Source organism: Epinephelus moara, chromosome 2 (genome assembly GCF_006386435.1).
Source record: "Epinephelus moara isolate mb chromosome 2, YSFRI_EMoa_1.0, whole genome shotgun sequence".
NCBI lineage: Eukaryota > Metazoa > Chordata > Actinopteri > Perciformes > Serranidae > Epinephelus > Epinephelus moara.
Genome location: NC_065507.1, coordinates 20442988 through 20460812, shown reverse-complemented (window position 1 = coordinate 20460812; position 17825 = coordinate 20442988). Strand labels below are relative to the sequence as shown.

Genomic DNA, 17825 nt, shown 5'->3' with positions numbered 1-17825 from the left:
ACCAACTTGTATGACTCAGTAGCACATCCATTTGTTTATATTACTCTCTATGATTGAGTTTTTGTTCCTTTTATCTGTATTCAGTTGCATGTCTTTGTTGTTACTCACATACACACACATACCTGAGGTCCAACTGATTTTCACATGTAACCGCATGACTCCACCTCATAGGTTGCCACAGTGTTGCTCCATATGTTTTGAACTCCTCTTCTCTCCTCAGGGTCAGCAGCAGGTATTTACTGTAGTGCACAGAGCACATTCCCCTCTCGTATGGAAATCACACACTCAGCATGTGAAACTGTTACCTCAGGGTCAAACACACTCTTCAGGGAAGAGAATATTGTTTGCTGAGGGCAGCTCATAAAACTGTAGAGGCCCTGCTTCCCAGCGTGCTGCTACTGTTGGAAGGGATGCTCAACTTTAATCTGCCATACTGATTTAGGACTATTATCAAATGTGCATGGACTCCAATATCTGCTCTCTCATCGTCTAGAGAGGATCGATCTGAGGCCTTGGAGTGCCGGCCGCTCTGATTGATGCACTGTAGAGATGAATGCTGGTCAAATTACTAATGAGATTTGATTGAGATTCCCCTGAGCAAACAGACTGTCAGACAAGATGTGGAAAAGTTGGTGAAACATTCGGTCTGATGCAATTTAGAGTCTGAATTTTCTCCTTCTGAATCCCACTTCTTACTCTAGGTAAGTCCTCAGGTGGGGGATGGGATGCTGCGAGTGAGTCAGCGTTGTCCTTCTATCGCTAATGGCCAGGAAATATCTATGTTGGAGTGGCTAATTGGATTTCTTTAACAGGAAAGCATCCGTCCAGCTCCATTAGCCGGTGGGAAACAGCAACACACAGCAGAGTGGGAGACAGGTGGGAGATGTGGACTAAAGGAGGAAGAGTCAGGAAAGAAGAGGGAGGCATGTTTGTTGTTGATGCAGGTCAAGGAGCAGGCAGAGGTTTAGTTCAGGGGAGGCAGTAAGTGTTTGTTGTTCATGCAGATGATGATGGAGTGAAATGCCAGGAGTGAAGCAGGGATGTGTAATGAGCTCATTAGCAGGCAGCCCTTGTGTTAGAGTAATTCACTTAACTGCAAGACTGCGCATCTGATCATTGTGCCTTGGAAACAACATACAGTAACACAGCGCCCTGACTCTGGTCCAGTTTATACTAATAAAATTTAAAAAAAAATAACCCTTTTAATGTAATGTATCTCACTTGTTTTTGGTTTGTTTCAATCAGGTTGGTTGGTTTGCAGAGCTTTTTTTCAGCAATGCTACTCCACTGGCAAGGGAACCAGACAAATTAGCGAGGTCATGTTTTATTTGCTCTGGCAGATTTGTTTGGTCCCCTCCCGTTCAAACACACTTCCTGCAGATCTGGCTGGATCGAGCCAGTCACAGCCTTTCATCTTATTTGGGGTGGGTTTGATATGATGGCTGAAAACTTGCGGAGCCTTCACACTTTACTAAAAATTTGGCTCAGGCGCTCTCGTACCACGATGGAGAGCATAAAGCTAGCTTAGTAAAGAGAAGAGCTGTTGAGGCAACTGTGGCTCAGGAGGTAGAGCAGGTCGTTCACTAATCATAGGATCGGCAGTTTGATCCCCGGCTCCTCCAGTCCATATTTGGAAGCATCCTTGAGTAAAACACTGAACCCCAAATTGCTCCCAATGGCTGTTCCATCAGTGTGCGAGTGTGTTTAACAGTAGCAGGTGGCACTCCTAATAGTTTCACTTTTTTTTTATGCGACTTAGCGACCAATAAAATCTTGCCAACTAATGACCTTTCTGGTCAACTAATGTTTGGTCGACTATTAGGGGGCATCCCTAATTGTCTCCATGTCACCTGAGCAAACTAGATTTGCTGAGAAGAGACAAAGTAGAAAGCATAGTCCTGGAAATTGTGATGTGAACTTTAAGCCACAGTGTGTAGGAATTTCTCCCACCTAACGCTGAACTCATATATTGCATTCAAACGGATAGCGCACTCTAGCGCCTCACTGTTTCAAACGCGTATTGCAACAACGGTAGCCGCTCTGTACCAAAAAGCTATGATAACATTGATGAAACCATGTCATCCGATATTTCATGGACTATTCATTCAGGCTCCACACACGTGACGCGAGTTGACAAACCCCCTCCTCACCATGCTGGCTGTGTTTACAACGTAGGACTGTTGGGGCACGTGTAAATCAAAATGAACCAATCACGTCTTGTCTTATGACAATTGACAAGTGGCTCAACCTCACATACCTCATCCCTCTCCTTGCAACACTGCGCTGCTAACAGCTGTTAGCGGCCAGCGCCACCGCTAGCCACTGTTAGCGGCACTGTTAACGCTGTTAGCTGTGATTGCATTACCTCTCTCCTGCAGTAGCTCCTTTCAGCTGGGAAAGGCTACCCCGATGTTGACCCTCGTTTTTTGGATTCGCCGGTCTTGTTGCCTTTTTGATTCCCTTTTGAGCTTTCTTGGCGACGAGGATTCTGTCTCCCGTGATGGTGCATATGCATGATCCTGCATTATGCTGAAAGAGTGGGACTTTGTTTCAGATTTGCTGGGGTAGTAGCAAAGTGCCTCTTGCTCCTTGCCTTCGGCTTCTCAGTCACGCACCGCTGGCCTGGCTCTCAATGAAAATGCCGAAGGCGGGACTATATGTCCCTTGCTGGTGGATGTATTCCCAAGATGGCGCACACATGTGATGAGACACCGGTTGCAATGTATATGTAAATGAGAATTCTGGAGCTTATGGACATACTTAGATACACTGATGGAGGTAAATACACGTGTTAGGACACACCTTTGACTGCAAAATTTGTTTGTCTCAAAGAACAACTGAAATTGTTACACATAGTGCCTTTAACGCTCTAAAAAAAAAAGATAATATCATAAAATAATAAACGTAAAAAAGCAATCCCTTCATCTGGGTTTTTAATGGAATATGAGACTAAATGGAGAACTGTGTGTTTTATTATGTATTGTCTGTTGTGCTTCTTGAAGGGAAAATGAATGAGTAAAAAGGGTCAGCACAGGACACAGATGAACCACATTTACATTCTTCTTAGCAGCTCTTGACATAAACGAGTAAAGCTACATTCAGCGACACAGTGAACAGACAGGAAAGGCTAAATCAAACCTGGCAGCCCTATTACCTCCAGGCTACAGCTCTCGTTGGCATCTTGTGCATCCACTGACACGCTGGTGTAAAGTGTAATTGAGGGTCCCTCCTATACACCAGTAGGATGGCGAGAGACCCTGGAAGGGGAAAACCACTCGTTCCTCAGACACAGATCATGAAGGAACAGTGGGCCTACTATGCTGCCTGTAAATTGAGCCTTTCTTCCTGTGAGAGGGTGACATAGTGGAATGCAGCACATTAATGTGGACATGGGTGGGCTCCTCATTCCTGTCATAGCATCTTTCTCTTCTCTTTGACCCTCCATGACTTTCTTCTCTCTTCTCTTTGCCTCTGTGCTTCTTTTGAGTTTGTGTCAACAGGGTGTGGATGCAGAAGTTTTTTCATCACCATAGTTCAGGTTCTTGTAAGGATATTTATCATCAGTCACAGCTGTTTATCTTGATGTTGTCTGTTGTATCCCATCAGTTTCAGGTTCATGTCAGTGAAGCTGTATTAAGTTCCTGTTTTCATCAGCTGATAATTATCTGTACAGGCCAGTATTAGCTTATTGCAGACATATTGGTTCTGACATGCATTTTGGTGGATGAATGAAAATAAATTTCAGCAAGAAAAAGGTTGAGGTAGTTTAGAAATGATATCACCACTGCATAGGAAGGCTAGTTGTTGAATCACCTCACGTTGTCTGCTTCTTGGTCAGAAAGTTGCCCTTGAACACACTGTAAGGACCACAGCCAGCGGCCAACTAGCGGAAATAACTCTCTACACCAGCAGGTGGCGACAGTCTGTATTAGTTATTCAAAAAGGGAAATTGGAAGACCAACAGGAGGCATTTAAGATGCTAGTTAGCCAGCTAACACTTTAACAACACAACTGGATGTTGAACAATTATGAGGCATTTCTGCTAAAGATCTCAATGGCTAAAAACATAATCTTACCTCATATAACAAGTTGTTTGGATCTCACAGCGTCTTGACTTTAGTCATTTGTTTGCTTTCCTCACTTCCCTTCCTCTTCTTGCTCACTAAGCTGAACTGCCAATTGGAGTGATTTAATTTACCGACAGCCACGACGCCAATAAGCATCATGGCTTACAGCAAACAGACAAGGGCCGACAAGGGCTGACGGTGCTGTACACACTGCAAAAACTAGGGCAACAGACACTCACGGCTCAACACTGAGAGACAACCAACTGTTGGCTTGGTGTGTCGGGGGCCTTTGTTTATGCTGCAACCTTCCTCAAAGTAGGAAATTGAAACACGCATAAATGCAATATTCCCATCACATTTTTCACATTGCAGTCATTTGTTTGTGAGTGGCACTCCTTTTAATTATTTCATCTCACTGGACTTTGAAAGTCTGAGTATTAACAGTTGTTGACTCAGTTGTCAGTCTCACAAACGCCAGCCTTCCCACTCAAAGGTTTGACGACTGAAGGAGCATTTCCGTTTTTATCACCAGAGATCCTTGATAAAAAATGTCAAGAATGTATTTGAGACTCGTCTCGACATGATTTCTGACTGCAGAAGTTAATCATTGAAGTTGAAAGTAAAATGAGACCTACTCAGAATAAGAAAAAGAAACAAGCAAAATTGCTCAAATTCTCTTTGTTTTGGTGCAGTCATGAGGTTGATAAACGACTAACACATGTTGAACAGACATATTCATCAACAGTCATGTTGTCTTTCTCTTTTTCAGTGTGGGCTGATGTGGAGGTGAGCATGGAGGACAGAGTGGAGGTGTTCAGAGGAGAAACTGCTTCGATCACCTGCATGTTCACATCTACTGAAGGCATTGGCGGGATGATCATACAATGGTTCTACGTGAGTTTCCATCAGGCCTCGTGTACGCATACACAGAGAGGTATGATGTGTTCATGCATGTGATGTGTCGTGTGTTTGTATTGTGACCTCCAGGTGACACGGACGGGTGAGAAGCAGAAAATCTACTACCAGGACAGCACCATGCAGGTTGTAGACCGAGGCACACAGTTCACAGACAGGATCAGCGTGAATGGCACCGGAGCCAGTGAAGCAATAGTTCTGACTATCAGGGATGTGCGCCTGGAAGACGAGCTGGAATTTATCTGTCTCATCAAAGGTCTAACGGATGGGACCGGGGAGGGACGCACAAAGCTGAAGGTGTTTGGTAAGATTTAGTCTGAGATTTTTAACTTTTTAAACTCCTTCAACCTCAACACTTTTGGTATGGTACCTTTGGAACCAACAGTAACCCTTCAGACATGGTACCTAGACCCTAGCGTTTCCACCACAAACAGTACTCTTAACAGTGGGCGTGGTTGTTGTCACTCACTGCTCCGTTCAGCACTCACTGTATTTCCTGGTTCTTCATCGGTGACATAGAGGGAAGTCTGCACCTCGTTTATCGTCCACAGAAAGAGGCTGCATGGTGACATTCTCAGAACAAAATAAAACAGGCTGCAGTGAGAATCTGTCTCCATGGGATATTTCAAGATAGCAGGTTTGTGCATTTAGTCCTTCTCAGGCAAGCTCAGGGGTTTAGTGTTGCCGTAGCCCATGAGTGAGGATTAGAATATATGCAGTTCACATAAACCGGTTGAAATCAACATATCTATAATGCTTGCAGTTCACATAAACCGGTTGAAATCAACATATCTATAATGCTTGAAGATCCACTCATTACTAAAAGTGTTTGTCATATAAAAACTAAAGTTAAGGTCAAAGTTGTCACAGTGAAATTTAAGTTGTGTTGATTGATTCACATTGTCGACTTGTGCATTGAGTAATACTATAAGTTAACGTTCCACCTTAAAAGTCGCCGGCAGTCGGCCCAGTGAGTTAAGTTATGTTTTTTCTCCAACTCCAGCTGCTGCAAGAGGCAGCAAAACATCCTTTCATTGTATAGTTACAGTTTACTAATAAAACTCTCCACAGTATGAACAGTGGTTACATGAACCTCAAAAGTCAGACTGCAGTGTTCACAGCTCCGCCTTTTAGTCCCAGATCTGTGTGCTAGGTACCCCAACAGAGGGGGGACCAAAGATGGGGACAGTACGGAACATTCCATTGGTACCATCCACAACTTTTCACAGTGGAAACAGAAAAAAACTTAATGCATAATTTATGCACCACAGTACCCATAAACCTCAGCTCCTGTCATTGCTTATAAAAACACTTCAAACCCATTCAGTGGTTCCAGTGACACTTCATGTTACTGTACATATGCAACATGCTAAGACACTGAAACTGTGTCTCAGCTGCCTGAACACAGACATTTTCTATAGAAAATTTTGCCTATTCTAGCTCTTGATTTGGTTCTTGATTCCTTTGCAGAAAAACCGGACTATCCCACCATTGAGGGTGTGCAAACAGGGATCTCAGTTAGCGAACTCGGCCCATCCAAGGTAAACAAGCTTTGAATCACATCAGAGTACAAAAATGATGAAATGATCGCCAGGCTTCAGTTTAGATCTTTTAATTTGGTCTCCTTTCATTCTCTCTCCTCTCCTACAGATTGCGACCTGTGAGGTCAAAAATGGCTACCCCAAGCCGAACATCACTTGGTACAGAAACAACGCACCACTACGCGTTGCTCAGGATGGTAAGACCGAGTTACATCGGCATCTACGATGCATTAATACACTGTTTTAGTTTTTACTTAATGTGGTATCATTTCTTTCTCCATGCCCCTCCCCTCCCTTTCCTTCCTTCGTCTTGTGTGTTTGCAAATGTTTTTTTGTCCTCCAGTGGTGTTGGTGATGCCCAGCACCACTACTGAATCCACCGGTCTCTACTCAGTGAAGAGCGAGCTGAGCATGATGGTGATGAAGGAAGACAAAGATGATCAGTTCTACTGCGAGATCACCTACTTTGTTCCCGGAGGAGTGGGGATGCTGGAGTCCGAACGTATTAACATCACTGTATACTGTGAGTTTCACACATAGTATAACACCAGTGTCATTGTGCACCATGAGACCACAACCTCTTTTCAATGGGAGACACGATATCATCAATCTATGTGAACACCAGAATATTACGCCTATATATGATACGGTGTGTATTAAAGCCACAACAGCATGAGTAAAGTCAGATGCTGATTTTGGGTGATAACTGCAACTACAGCCGGCTTTCATGGTTGTTGTATGGGGTTGAGGTCAGGGCTCTGTGCAGCCCCATTAAGTTCTTCAACACCAAATTGAAAAGTGATTTCCTCATGGACCTTGCTTTGTGCACTTAGGGTCATTTAGAAACAGAAAAGAGCCTGGTGCCAGTGTGCCACAAAGTTCACAAGATTAGAGGCACACCTCTGTCTAAAATATTATTAAAACTTTCCTTAATTTGAACTAACAGGGCTGAACTTATGTTGAGTGCATGTCAAATGGGATGAATGCTCAACACGGGGAAGATCCCCATGTTAACAGCTTGCAAGTGTTAGAAACACTACGTTATATTGATTTAATTTAATTTGGGTTTAATTACATTAAAAGATGTTAGGCATCCATGTTTGTCTGATTGTCAGGCTTCCATAATCTTAAGCTTAAGGTTGGATATATCGGAGCTTTCAAAAAGGTTTTGACTTTCCCGTTCTTAGTTACGACTTGGACATTGACAGGAACGCAGTACACTAGTCAGAAACTCTGGTGAGCTTTCCTTACGTTGGGGAAATTGGCTAATCAGAGCTGTGTGGGTGGACTTAAGAATGTTAACGTCATCTTTCTATGCTAGAACCAGGAAAATGCACAAGAGCCCTGCAACCTCCATGTTAACAATCGTGTCCAGACAACTCGTATGCTCTGAATTTCACGTAGAGCTCCTTTAAGCAGGCTACTGCGTGTTCTGTGTCCCCTGAAAATGATGTCAGAGAGACTGATAAGTGACCTGCTGCTGATTTGTCAGGGCAAAATAAAACAAAAGTTGCCTCTTTTCACCTTTCATCAGGAAGGCATAATGTACAGAGAGGTGAAGACCCTCCAACCCTTCCCCAGTGCAGCAACAATCCCTCACTGGTTTCCCAGTGTAGTCAGAAGCAGCGCAGTTGGAGATCTAGTGTAGTTTGCTGCCAGGATGGTTTGTGGCTGTCACATAAACCTCCTACAACTTTTAAGTTCAGGTTTGTGGTCTGACCTTGAATTCCTCTCTCTGTTTCAGACCCCTCCACAGCTGTGAGTGTTTGGGTGGAGTCACCAAAGGGCAAAATCAAAGAAGGGGACTCGGTCGAGATTCAATGCCGTGGCAATGGGAATAAGCCGTCCTCCCTCGTAACAATCAGTCATGTAAGAAAATCTACCCTTTTGCACTCAGTATTCATGCACATGCAAAAGCAGCAACAAGTCCCCTCAGCAGAAAGAGTTGTTGACTTACAAATATCCGAATTAAAGTTTATTAGTTGATCAGATTACTTTGGCTTTTTGTAGGATGGTAAAGATCATGAAGGCAAGACGCTGCTGCTGGAGAATGTGACTCGTCGTGACAGTGGAGATTACATATGCACCTCTACGGACACGGACACCTTTGAGGATGTCACGGGACAAATTTCTGTGTTTGTAAACTGTAAGGAATCTGCACTGATATGATTTGTGACCATTATATAAGCAAACATTTGACCAGCAGTGCTACGATACATGCCTGATTTTAACCTTTTCTCTCCCTCTCTGCGGTGTGTGTGTGTGTAGACCTCGATCCTGCTGTTGTGAGGCCTAAAGACATGATTGTGGTGCCCCAGGGAAACGAGCTGAAGGCCACCTGCAATGCCCTCTCCTCGCTCCAAACACAGACTGTCTGGTTTAAGGTCATACGTACATGCAGTACAATACAATTACACAAACAGCAACAATATTAAGTCTCATAGATATACCAGCACCCCAATTATTACTCATACATTTTGGAGACTGGTCACTCTACTGTTTTGGTGCGATTGGGTACTGTGTGAAACATTTGAATCGGGTTGCAGGTCAGGTTTAGAAAGTTTGGGCATTAAAAATACAAATGAAATGCAGTTTTTGCAAATCAGATCCTAGCTACATTTGGAGGACGTTTGAAATGTGAATAACAGTGGATTTCTACATATATATCTCAGTCTGGATGTTCGGGCTGCTAGAATTGGATTTCAAAGTGTCTTTGATGAGCACACAACAACTTCAAATCCGGAGTGATGGAAGTGCTGAGCAGAATCCATGTTTCTATTAACAGAGCACTAAAGGGGGCAACTTGGAGAACCACAGTCCCAGACAGACGCCGAAATAAATTAAAAATAAATAACAGCAACGTGACAGGCGATTGTTTGGAGGGTGAAATGATGGACCTCTACTTCTCATGCGTCTGCATTGAAAAGTTGCATCACTATCCTTGCTGCGTAGTTACTGATGCCCACGTCATTACCACAGATAGATAGGTTGGTGATATCTGGACACACAAATCCAATCTAATCAGTTGCAAATAACAGTGTGGACGGTCTGCTGTCAAGATCTGATTTAAGAAACAAATTTAATTTGTCTGCAGTCTCTAGGTAGAGTCATGGAGTCAGTGGCTTATTTTTAGGAGGTGCAGACTCAACCGTCGGTACGAGAGTTCAGCTTGTGGCAAAGTAAAAGGCGGCCAATCAGGAAGTCTGAAAATAAAAAATAATTCTTGATTTGATTAGACCGTTTTGTTGGCAGCAGCTTGTCTAAAAGACAATAGAATATCAATTTGTCATTACTTTTTCTCACGATTGAGCGTGTATCAGTTGAATAAAAGGTCAGTGAAAGTTCAGGTTTTTTGTAAAAATAGGACTTTAAATTTTGTGAAAGGTGATCGTAAAATTTTCTGCACAACTTTTTGTAAAAAGTTCGTTAAAGCAGCCATCTGATCTATTAAAAACTAGTACACTGGCAATCCCTGCTTTGTATCCACATGTGCATAGCAGTGTGTGTTAAATGTTTTTGTGTCCCTGTGTGTGTTTGTGTAGGATGGAGCAGAGGTTTCAATGGGTAACATTTTGACACTTAAGGACGCTATGTTCGACACGGCAGGGACGTACATGTGCGTGGTGACTGTTCCTGAGATCGAGGGAATGGAAACCAGTGGGACACTTCATGTTTATGTCAAGGGTAAATCTGATCACAGAAACTGTGTCCTGAATATTAAATAGCTCTCTAGTCCTGATATAATGTTTAATATAATGTTAGTTTCTATATGCATTTATATATGATTAGTTTTGTCACATTGTTGTGTAGTTTCAGTTGTATTTTTTGGTCAGTGTGGCAGATTTTAAAGGAAAGATGTATCTGTGTGTTTGCACCAGGTATTGTTAGTGGTTAGAGTAGTTATGGTCATGGGAGAACTTGTTAAGGTTATTAATCTTGCTCATCTCTCTGCAGGCCCACCAGAGATCATGCAACCAGAGTACACAACGATGGAGGAGAGTTTTGAGAACACAGTCGATCTGAGCTGCACCGCCAGAGGTTTCCCTGCTCCCAATATTGTCTGGACCACCTCTGATGGAAAGGTACAGCTAAGGGAAGCTGGGTTCAAGTATTTATTGTACAGAAATTGTTCTGACTGGGACATTAATTCAAGCTTATTCATCTGGTCTCTCATTGTGGTCGATACTAAGGGTGCTTTCACACCTGCCCTGTTTGGTTCGGTTCAGTCGAACTCCAGTTTGTTTGCCCCCTAAGTAAGTGTGGTTTGTTTGGGCTGGTGTGAACACAGCAATCACACTCCGGTGTGCACCAAAACAACCGGACCGAGACCTTCTTGAAGAGGTGATCTCAGTCTTGTTACAAATGAACTCTGGTGCAGTTTGTGGTGAGAACATGTTCCGACCTTGAATCCGAACCAACTGCAGTCACATGACACATTGTTTGGGTTAAACATGAGCATGTTACAGTCCTGGAGGATTATTAATGTGCACCTCCTCCTGTGCTGCCTTAATATGCACATTCAGCACATCCAATGCATCAAAACATTGTTTTCTAGTTGGAGCCACGCCTCGTTTTCAAACTGTATGGTTTGACTAAAATGAACAATGACAGCAATATAGTCCACGATGAGCAGCGCTAAAATCAACCTGCGTAGTTGTCCCTCCATTGTGACATTAGAAAGTGTCACATTTATCTTGCAAGTGTTCTTGAACGTTTTGTTTACTTCCTGGATTTTCAGCTTTCTCGTGCACGGCATTTGATCTGGTCCGCTTATAAATGCTGCGGTGAGAACACGAACCAACTCTAGGCAATTATGCAACTTTGTGACAAAATTAGTCCCTGATTTAGACCAAAGCAAGACAACTCTAGGTCTGAAAGCACGCAAAAATATCTCAGCAACTATACCATAAAGTTTGGTACATCTATATATGGCACAGAGAGGATGTATGCTAATAACTTCTGTGATGCCCTGACTTTTTATCTGTCATCACCAGCAGCTCAAAATTCTTACTTACTGTATCCAGTGAAATATCCAAACATCTACTAGATGGATTTCTGTTTGATGTACTTTGTGTTTAACGCTAATTAGCTTAACTAAAATGGTGAACGTGATGAGCGTCTTCTAAACGTCAGCATGTCAACATTTTTTGGAGTATGTTGCCATGCTAGTGTTAGCATGTGGCTCAAAGTACCACTGTACTAAAGTACAATCTCATAATGCCGATGCCATGGCTGTAGACTCTCTATCTCGTTGATGTAAGCATGATATTCTCAACACCACTCATTCTGATAAAACTCAAGCACATTTTCGTTGCGTGTTTGTGGGTTTAACTTCTTGATTGGCCTGAGAGAGGTGCTGTCAGCTGCCTCTAAAGATTGGTTTAGTTGCATTTCAGAGAGATGATGCACCCGTCTTCAGTCTGTGACAGGATGCACTGAACTTTTAAAATCTGACCTACACAGAGGAAAGGGAAAACTTCTCCACCTGTTGACCTTTTTTCCTCTGCCTTTAACTGTGTGTTTTTCTGCCAGATCCTCAAGTCAGCATCCCAAACAGACACCGATGACAGCGTTCAGAGTGTGGTCAGCATCAAGGTCACCTCTGACATTACTGCCTTCTGCAATGCCTCTAACGAGTTTGGCACTGCCGCGGTGACCTTCAGCATCACAGCCAGTGAGTTCCTCCTGCCACTTGTGTTTCCTGTGTCTGCTCTTTGTGTTTATTTGAGTATATGTGTCTATCTGTTGTCCTCTTCGCTGCCCCCCCTTTTCCTTCTCTTCCTCCCCCTCTCGTGTGTGTCACCTCTGTGTTTATTTTTACTTCGTCTGAAGGCCTCGAGCTCTGCCGTGTGCAGTAAAGTGTTGCCTGTGACATTTCAATCAGTGCTGTTGTTGTTTCGGACGAGACGCTGTGAAGCTGTGCGGCTGTAAATGTGCTCCCCTCTTCCCCCAGTGTGTTAACAGGGAGTGTCCTCCCTTCTGTGCCTCTACCTGTTTTCAGCAATAAACACCACAACAACAGCCACCACTGCTAGTACCCCTACTAGTACCCCTACTAGTAGCACTACTAGTAGCACTACCACTACAACTACCACTACCATTTCCTCTGCCACAGGTAAGACCACAGTCATGCACTGTCTGCCTCGCACCACTCAAGTCAAATCAACGAGAAAAAGTTTAGAAAATTACTCGTATCTAAAGAAAGCCCATGAGAAGGATTTGACTGAGAGTGAGTGTGATGCCTCACCTGTCAGTAACGGTTATTATCTGCAAGTCACTTGGTTCACACACTTCCTTTCTTTCACAGCCGGCTGAGTCGTTTTTCTGTGAGTCAGACAGAAAGCATGAGAGTGAGAGAGGAAAACTTGAAAGCACCTGAAGGCTGCAGCAATTACCACACTGGCATGACTGAAAGGTCATTACAGCCGTGTTGGTTAGTGATCACTGATTAAAAACTGTGGTTTCTACAAAGTATTTATAGTCTCTAATGGGTGATGTACTGTCATCGCTGCAGGGTGTCTTATTGACTTATGTGTTGGCACAGCTTTCACTTTCTGTTGAAGTTATTAGGTAATTAAACTTAATTTGCTAATATGCGGTCTTTTTAATATGAGTTTAACAAATTATCTATTATCAATAATCAGTTGAATCAGATAAAAAGGATTGACGTGGTTCACCTTCTGCCTGTTGCAGTGTTATGAGGAATGAGTACTGCATTCCTGTTAGCAATAATGGCGTTCAGATGGACACACAGTTCACAACCACGAACACACACAAGCATCAGTGTGACTTTAGAAAGCAGCTGATGCTTTAAATGCACTCAGAGCGAGTCTCCTGACTCCCATTACGGGTGCCGCCTCCTCCTGTCTCTGCTCTCTCTTGTACACCATGCCAGGAAATTTTCAGCCCCTCAGAGGAAAAGTGTTCTGGGTCGTCGTTTCTGGCAAAGCGCTGGTTAAATGAGATCAAACAGAGCTGCCCTGGGAAATGACTGTTGTGCTACTGACCACAGGCGGCCAATCAGGCTCGATGTTTAGCTTCAAGTCACAGATAATGTCCTCTCAAATTAAACATTAGTCGTGTTCAGTCCAGGCCTCTGCTGAAGGTCTAAACTGTTTGTGTGTGAGCGACAGAGCGAATGAGAAAGAGTTTATTTGTGTTTGTGTGTGTGTGTGTGTGTGCGTGTGTGTGTGTGTGTGTGTGTGCGTGTGTGTGTGAGGCCTGCTGATAGGAGTTATTTAACGCACCCAGCCACCCACTGATAATTGTGCTCATGTTGTTTTTCTCAGTCAAAGCAGAAACAGCTATCCCAAAGCAATCCCCAAAGAAAGTCAAACAAGGTTTGTAAGTTACGCTGCTGAAGACTCTGCCTCACCTCTCCATCTCAAAGGCAACAAGCTTCCTTCCACTTCTCCTCCACAGCACCTCCCTCTCTCTCACCTCCCAGCATTCATCAGACCCCCCTCTCTCTCTCTCCTGATGAACAAAACATCAAACAATCACTGAGTTGTTCATCTTCTTCCTGTGCATGTTGTCACATGTAAACGCACCTCTCCTCCTACATTCCTGAATGACCTCCTTTCTTTAGGTTGCCAGGTTAAGGTCACCTGATTGATGCTAGCGCTGCACTCTCTTTAGACACGCTGTTAAATGCTATGTACTGTACCTACACTGTGGAATGCTGCACAGCCTGCCTGATGCGATCCTGCATCCGACTCTTCTGCCTCATGCCGTCATCTCATTCATGATCCTGCTGCAGAGTTAAACCCTGTCGTTGTTGTTGTGTTTCTTCTCCACCAGAGGGCAGAGGTGTGATCATTGCAGTCATCATCATCTGCATCCTGCTGCTGGCCATTTTGGGGAGTGTGCTCTACTTCCTATACAAAAAAGGCAAGCTCTGTGGACGGTCCGGCAAACAAGACCTGTAAGTATAACCAGAGCCACTTAAGGGTGAAGGGTGAGGATGTGATAATGTTGTAATCATCTAGACCCTGCGTCACTAGTGGACATCAAATATTTAATGAGTCCCCAGACAGTTTTTTGGAGACAGAATAAGACATGAAAGAAAACCAGCATGGCAGAGGATCAAAACAGGAAGTGGAGTACAAAAATACATACATGCAGACTTCACTTTCTTGAGTTGATTCCCTAATATTTTTCTTGTATACATACAGAGGTGCATGGTAAGCATCATAGGCTGTTTACCACCATGCATGCATGCACCAGCAGTGCATTTTAAATGTCTTCAGATAAACCTCTGAACCCATGTGAGAGTTTTGTCCGGTGCCAACTGAAATGTTTGACTTGATAGCAGACTAAGGCCTTTATCACACAGGAAGCATTTTAGCAGCTTGAGGCGCCTTTTTGTAATTGTTTTTAATGAGAACGAAGCTTTTTTTCTCACATTTTTTGCGTTGCAACGCACGTCCTGTGTCTGCGCTCTAGGAGCCTGGCATTTTTGCCAGAGGGCTCTGAACTCTTTTTTCCCGTTGTCCAATCTGATGATTTGAGAGGTGGCTCTTCTGCGGTGGTGACAGCGACAAGTTTACAGTTGGTAAACAATGAAGGAGAAACTGATGGTAGCGGTTGCTGGATACCCAGAGCTATACGGCCCAACGTTAGACAGCAGGTTGTCAAACTGCCCCTGAGTCATCCTAAAATATGCCTGTAAACAGCCATCATGGAGGTGAAGCTCCTGCACCAACTGGTGGTACTCCCCGTGATCCACCCTCTTTTTGAGGGTCTCATGTACCCACACGGATCTGGGAAATAAGAATAACTCGAGGAGTTGAGAGAGCTACGGCAAAAATGCCAGGCTCCAAGAGCGCAGAAACACGAGGCGCATCGCAACGCAAAAACAGTGTGCAAAAAGCTTCATTCTCATTAAAAAACAATCACAAAAAGGAGCCTTCAACTGCCAGAATGTATTCTGTGTGATCAGGGTCTAACTGGCCTCAAATAAGCTATAAAGTAAAACACAAATTCAGAGAGAAAACTGCTAAAAAAAGGCTCTGATCATTTTGTAAGTTTAAGATAACATAATTTAACACAATTACAAGCAACACAGGCATGCCCATGTGTGTAATTATCACACGGTTTAAGCTATTGTAATCAGTGTTTATTAATTATTTATAATGGACAACATGTAATGTGAAAGGTGCTGCTCGAAGTGATGAACCTGCAGATAATTATAACCAACTCTGCAGTTCCTCTCAGCCCCGTGGAGCTTCATAGCATCTTTTAGCTTAGTGTTTAAAAGCTCTAAAAGGCAATAGTACACAAGCAGAAACAGCAGAGCGACACAGTAAATGACTAGCTGGTTAACATAGTGGAGCATTTAGCAGCTAAAGAGGAGTCGGTAGCGACCAAAAACAGCAAAACAGGAGTGAACAAAAGACTAATGTTTGTCAGGTGGACACAGACATGACTTTAAGGAGTTTGTTTTGGTCTCACAGCACCAAAGAGAAGTCCAGCAAAGATAACATCGTGGTGGAGATGAAGAGCGACAACACAGAGGAGGCCGTGCTTCTCGGAGTCAACGGAGAAAAGCTGCCTCCCAGCGACCAGGTAGATATCTACTGTTTAACTTAACGGGTTGTATGTCGCCTGAGGTGATGCTGTTTTTCTGCTGATCTGATTACACTATTAACATATGTGCACCCCCTCCACCCCACCTGTCTCCCTCGCCCTTGTCTTTGTCTCTGTGTTGTGACGTCTGCATTTGCCCTCTGGAGTAAAGAGCGGTGAGTACCTGGATGTACAGAAGTGAAGAGGCAACAGCAGACACACCAACAGCTGCTCCTGTTCCTCCCTCTCAGGCTCAGACCGGCCGAGGCCTTCAAGCTTCCACCACAGCTCCTTATCCCAGAGTTACGTCATGGAGAAGCCCAGTCGTGTGTCAGTTAATATCATGACGCACGACTGAGACTCAAATGACTCCAAGCTGCAGCTTTTGCTTAGTGTCCTTTACATCCAGCACTTTTCTGTTGGAATTAGCTTTAATGAGGAGTGATTTGAGCGCTAAATGACGTAACTCTGTTACCTTTAAACCAAGGACTATCCTTCGCCTATAGTTCTCAGTACCACGAGCCTTGTATACTGCTGATTGTCCTTAGAACAATAATTTGAGCACAGCATTGACCAGAGACTGTTTTTATACCCGACTACGCATCACCTCAGGCAAAGTAATCACTGAAGAGCAGCCTGAAACAGGTCTTTATCAAGTGTACATATTATAATCTATGTATATATTTCTTTATTTAAAATAACTCAATAGAAAAAAACAACCAAAAATAAATGACCCGATAGTGTTTCATTTTGTTTGGGTGCTCTTTATGGGAAGCAGGAAGAGCTTAGGTAGATGTCTTGTTTTTATTTTGAAAATTTCTTTGTCTGTGTTTCCTGTTTTGCATAAGTCTGTACACTGAAATCTTCGGGAATGCAGCGATGTGTCCTCCTACAGCCAGTTACAGCCTCACCAAAGTTTTTCCTTTTAGCTCTGAAAACAAACTGTTCAGATCACTTAATCACACATCATTCATAGTTTCCCCTTCTCTGCAGCTCGTCCTTACACTTCACAGATTGTGCATATTGAAGAAGATATTTTTACACTTTCTATAATGTCCATGACTATAATGCATTATAAACATACTTAGAATCTGCTTATAACTCTGTATAATAAGCATTCATAATTGTTCGTAATGTTTTGTAGCAATACCACATTATAAAGCATTTTATAATGACATAAGGTCAAGTATCATAGTGCTTCAGTATTGCTGGTCACTCACTGACATTTTGATGCAAGGATCATAGTGTGTTATAATAATTGTGAAACATTTTATAATGATTATAATCACTCTTAATGCATTATAATGTGTAGGAAGTTACGCGACCATTGGGTGCTTTAAGTAAAGTAGTGAAACATTACTCAGGCTGGTTATAAGTGACTTCAAGTGGTCATTGTTGTGGTAAAGCAAAAAAACATATCATTAAATCTACCAAAGAACGCCCAAAATGTTGTAATATTAATGTCTTTGTTTGACGGGTCATTACAGAAATTGTTTACTCCAGTTTGACACAACGTTTTGATGATTAACAAATAAATAATGGACATTTACATTTCACTAATGTAACGTTTCTCCCCAAAAAACTCACTCAAAAATAGGGATATTTCTAGACTAATTTACTTGACATGTAAACAGAAGTTAAATCTTAGACTCTAAAAGTCAGACTACACTAAAAAAAAATAGTCAAAATTAAGCACAATTTAATCTATAAGGTTAAATGTTGTCCAAAAAAGGAT

The 17825-nt window shown here is 43.0% G+C and overlaps 1 protein-coding gene across 3 annotated transcripts in view; it reads left to right on the top strand.

Annotated features, from left to right (window-relative positions):
• The window catches only part of mcamb (melanoma cell adhesion molecule b), a 48029-nt gene extending 30542 nt beyond the window's left edge, over positions 1 to 17487 (top strand). The window contains exons 2-17 of one of the 3 annotated variants that reach the window (XM_050059301.1): positions 4837 to 4961; positions 5055 to 5286; positions 6453 to 6523; positions 6633 to 6720; positions 6867 to 7046; positions 8268 to 8392; positions 8534 to 8669; positions 8792 to 8907; positions 10066 to 10207; positions 10478 to 10605; positions 12056 to 12197; positions 12525 to 12638; positions 13813 to 13863; positions 14324 to 14447; positions 15979 to 16090; positions 16258 to 17487. In XM_050059301.1, coding sequence (XP_049915258.1) covers positions 4837 to 4961; positions 5055 to 5286; positions 6453 to 6523; positions 6633 to 6720; positions 6867 to 7046; positions 8268 to 8392; positions 8534 to 8669; positions 8792 to 8907; positions 10066 to 10207; positions 10478 to 10605; positions 12056 to 12197; positions 12525 to 12638; positions 13813 to 13863; positions 14324 to 14447; positions 15979 to 16090; positions 16258 to 16260 — 1889 coding nt within the window. In that variant the 3' untranslated portion in view covers positions 16261 to 17487. The remainder of the gene's footprint in view (positions 1 to 4836; positions 4962 to 5054; positions 5287 to 6452; positions 6524 to 6632; positions 6721 to 6866; positions 7047 to 8267; positions 8393 to 8533; positions 8670 to 8791; positions 8908 to 10065; positions 10208 to 10477; positions 10606 to 12055; positions 12198 to 12524; positions 12639 to 13812; positions 13864 to 14323; positions 14448 to 15978; positions 16091 to 16257) is intronic. The other 2 variants (XM_050059311.1, XM_050059320.1) reach the window with 2 other exon arrangements.
• Positions 17488 to 17825: the final 338 nt, after the last annotated feature.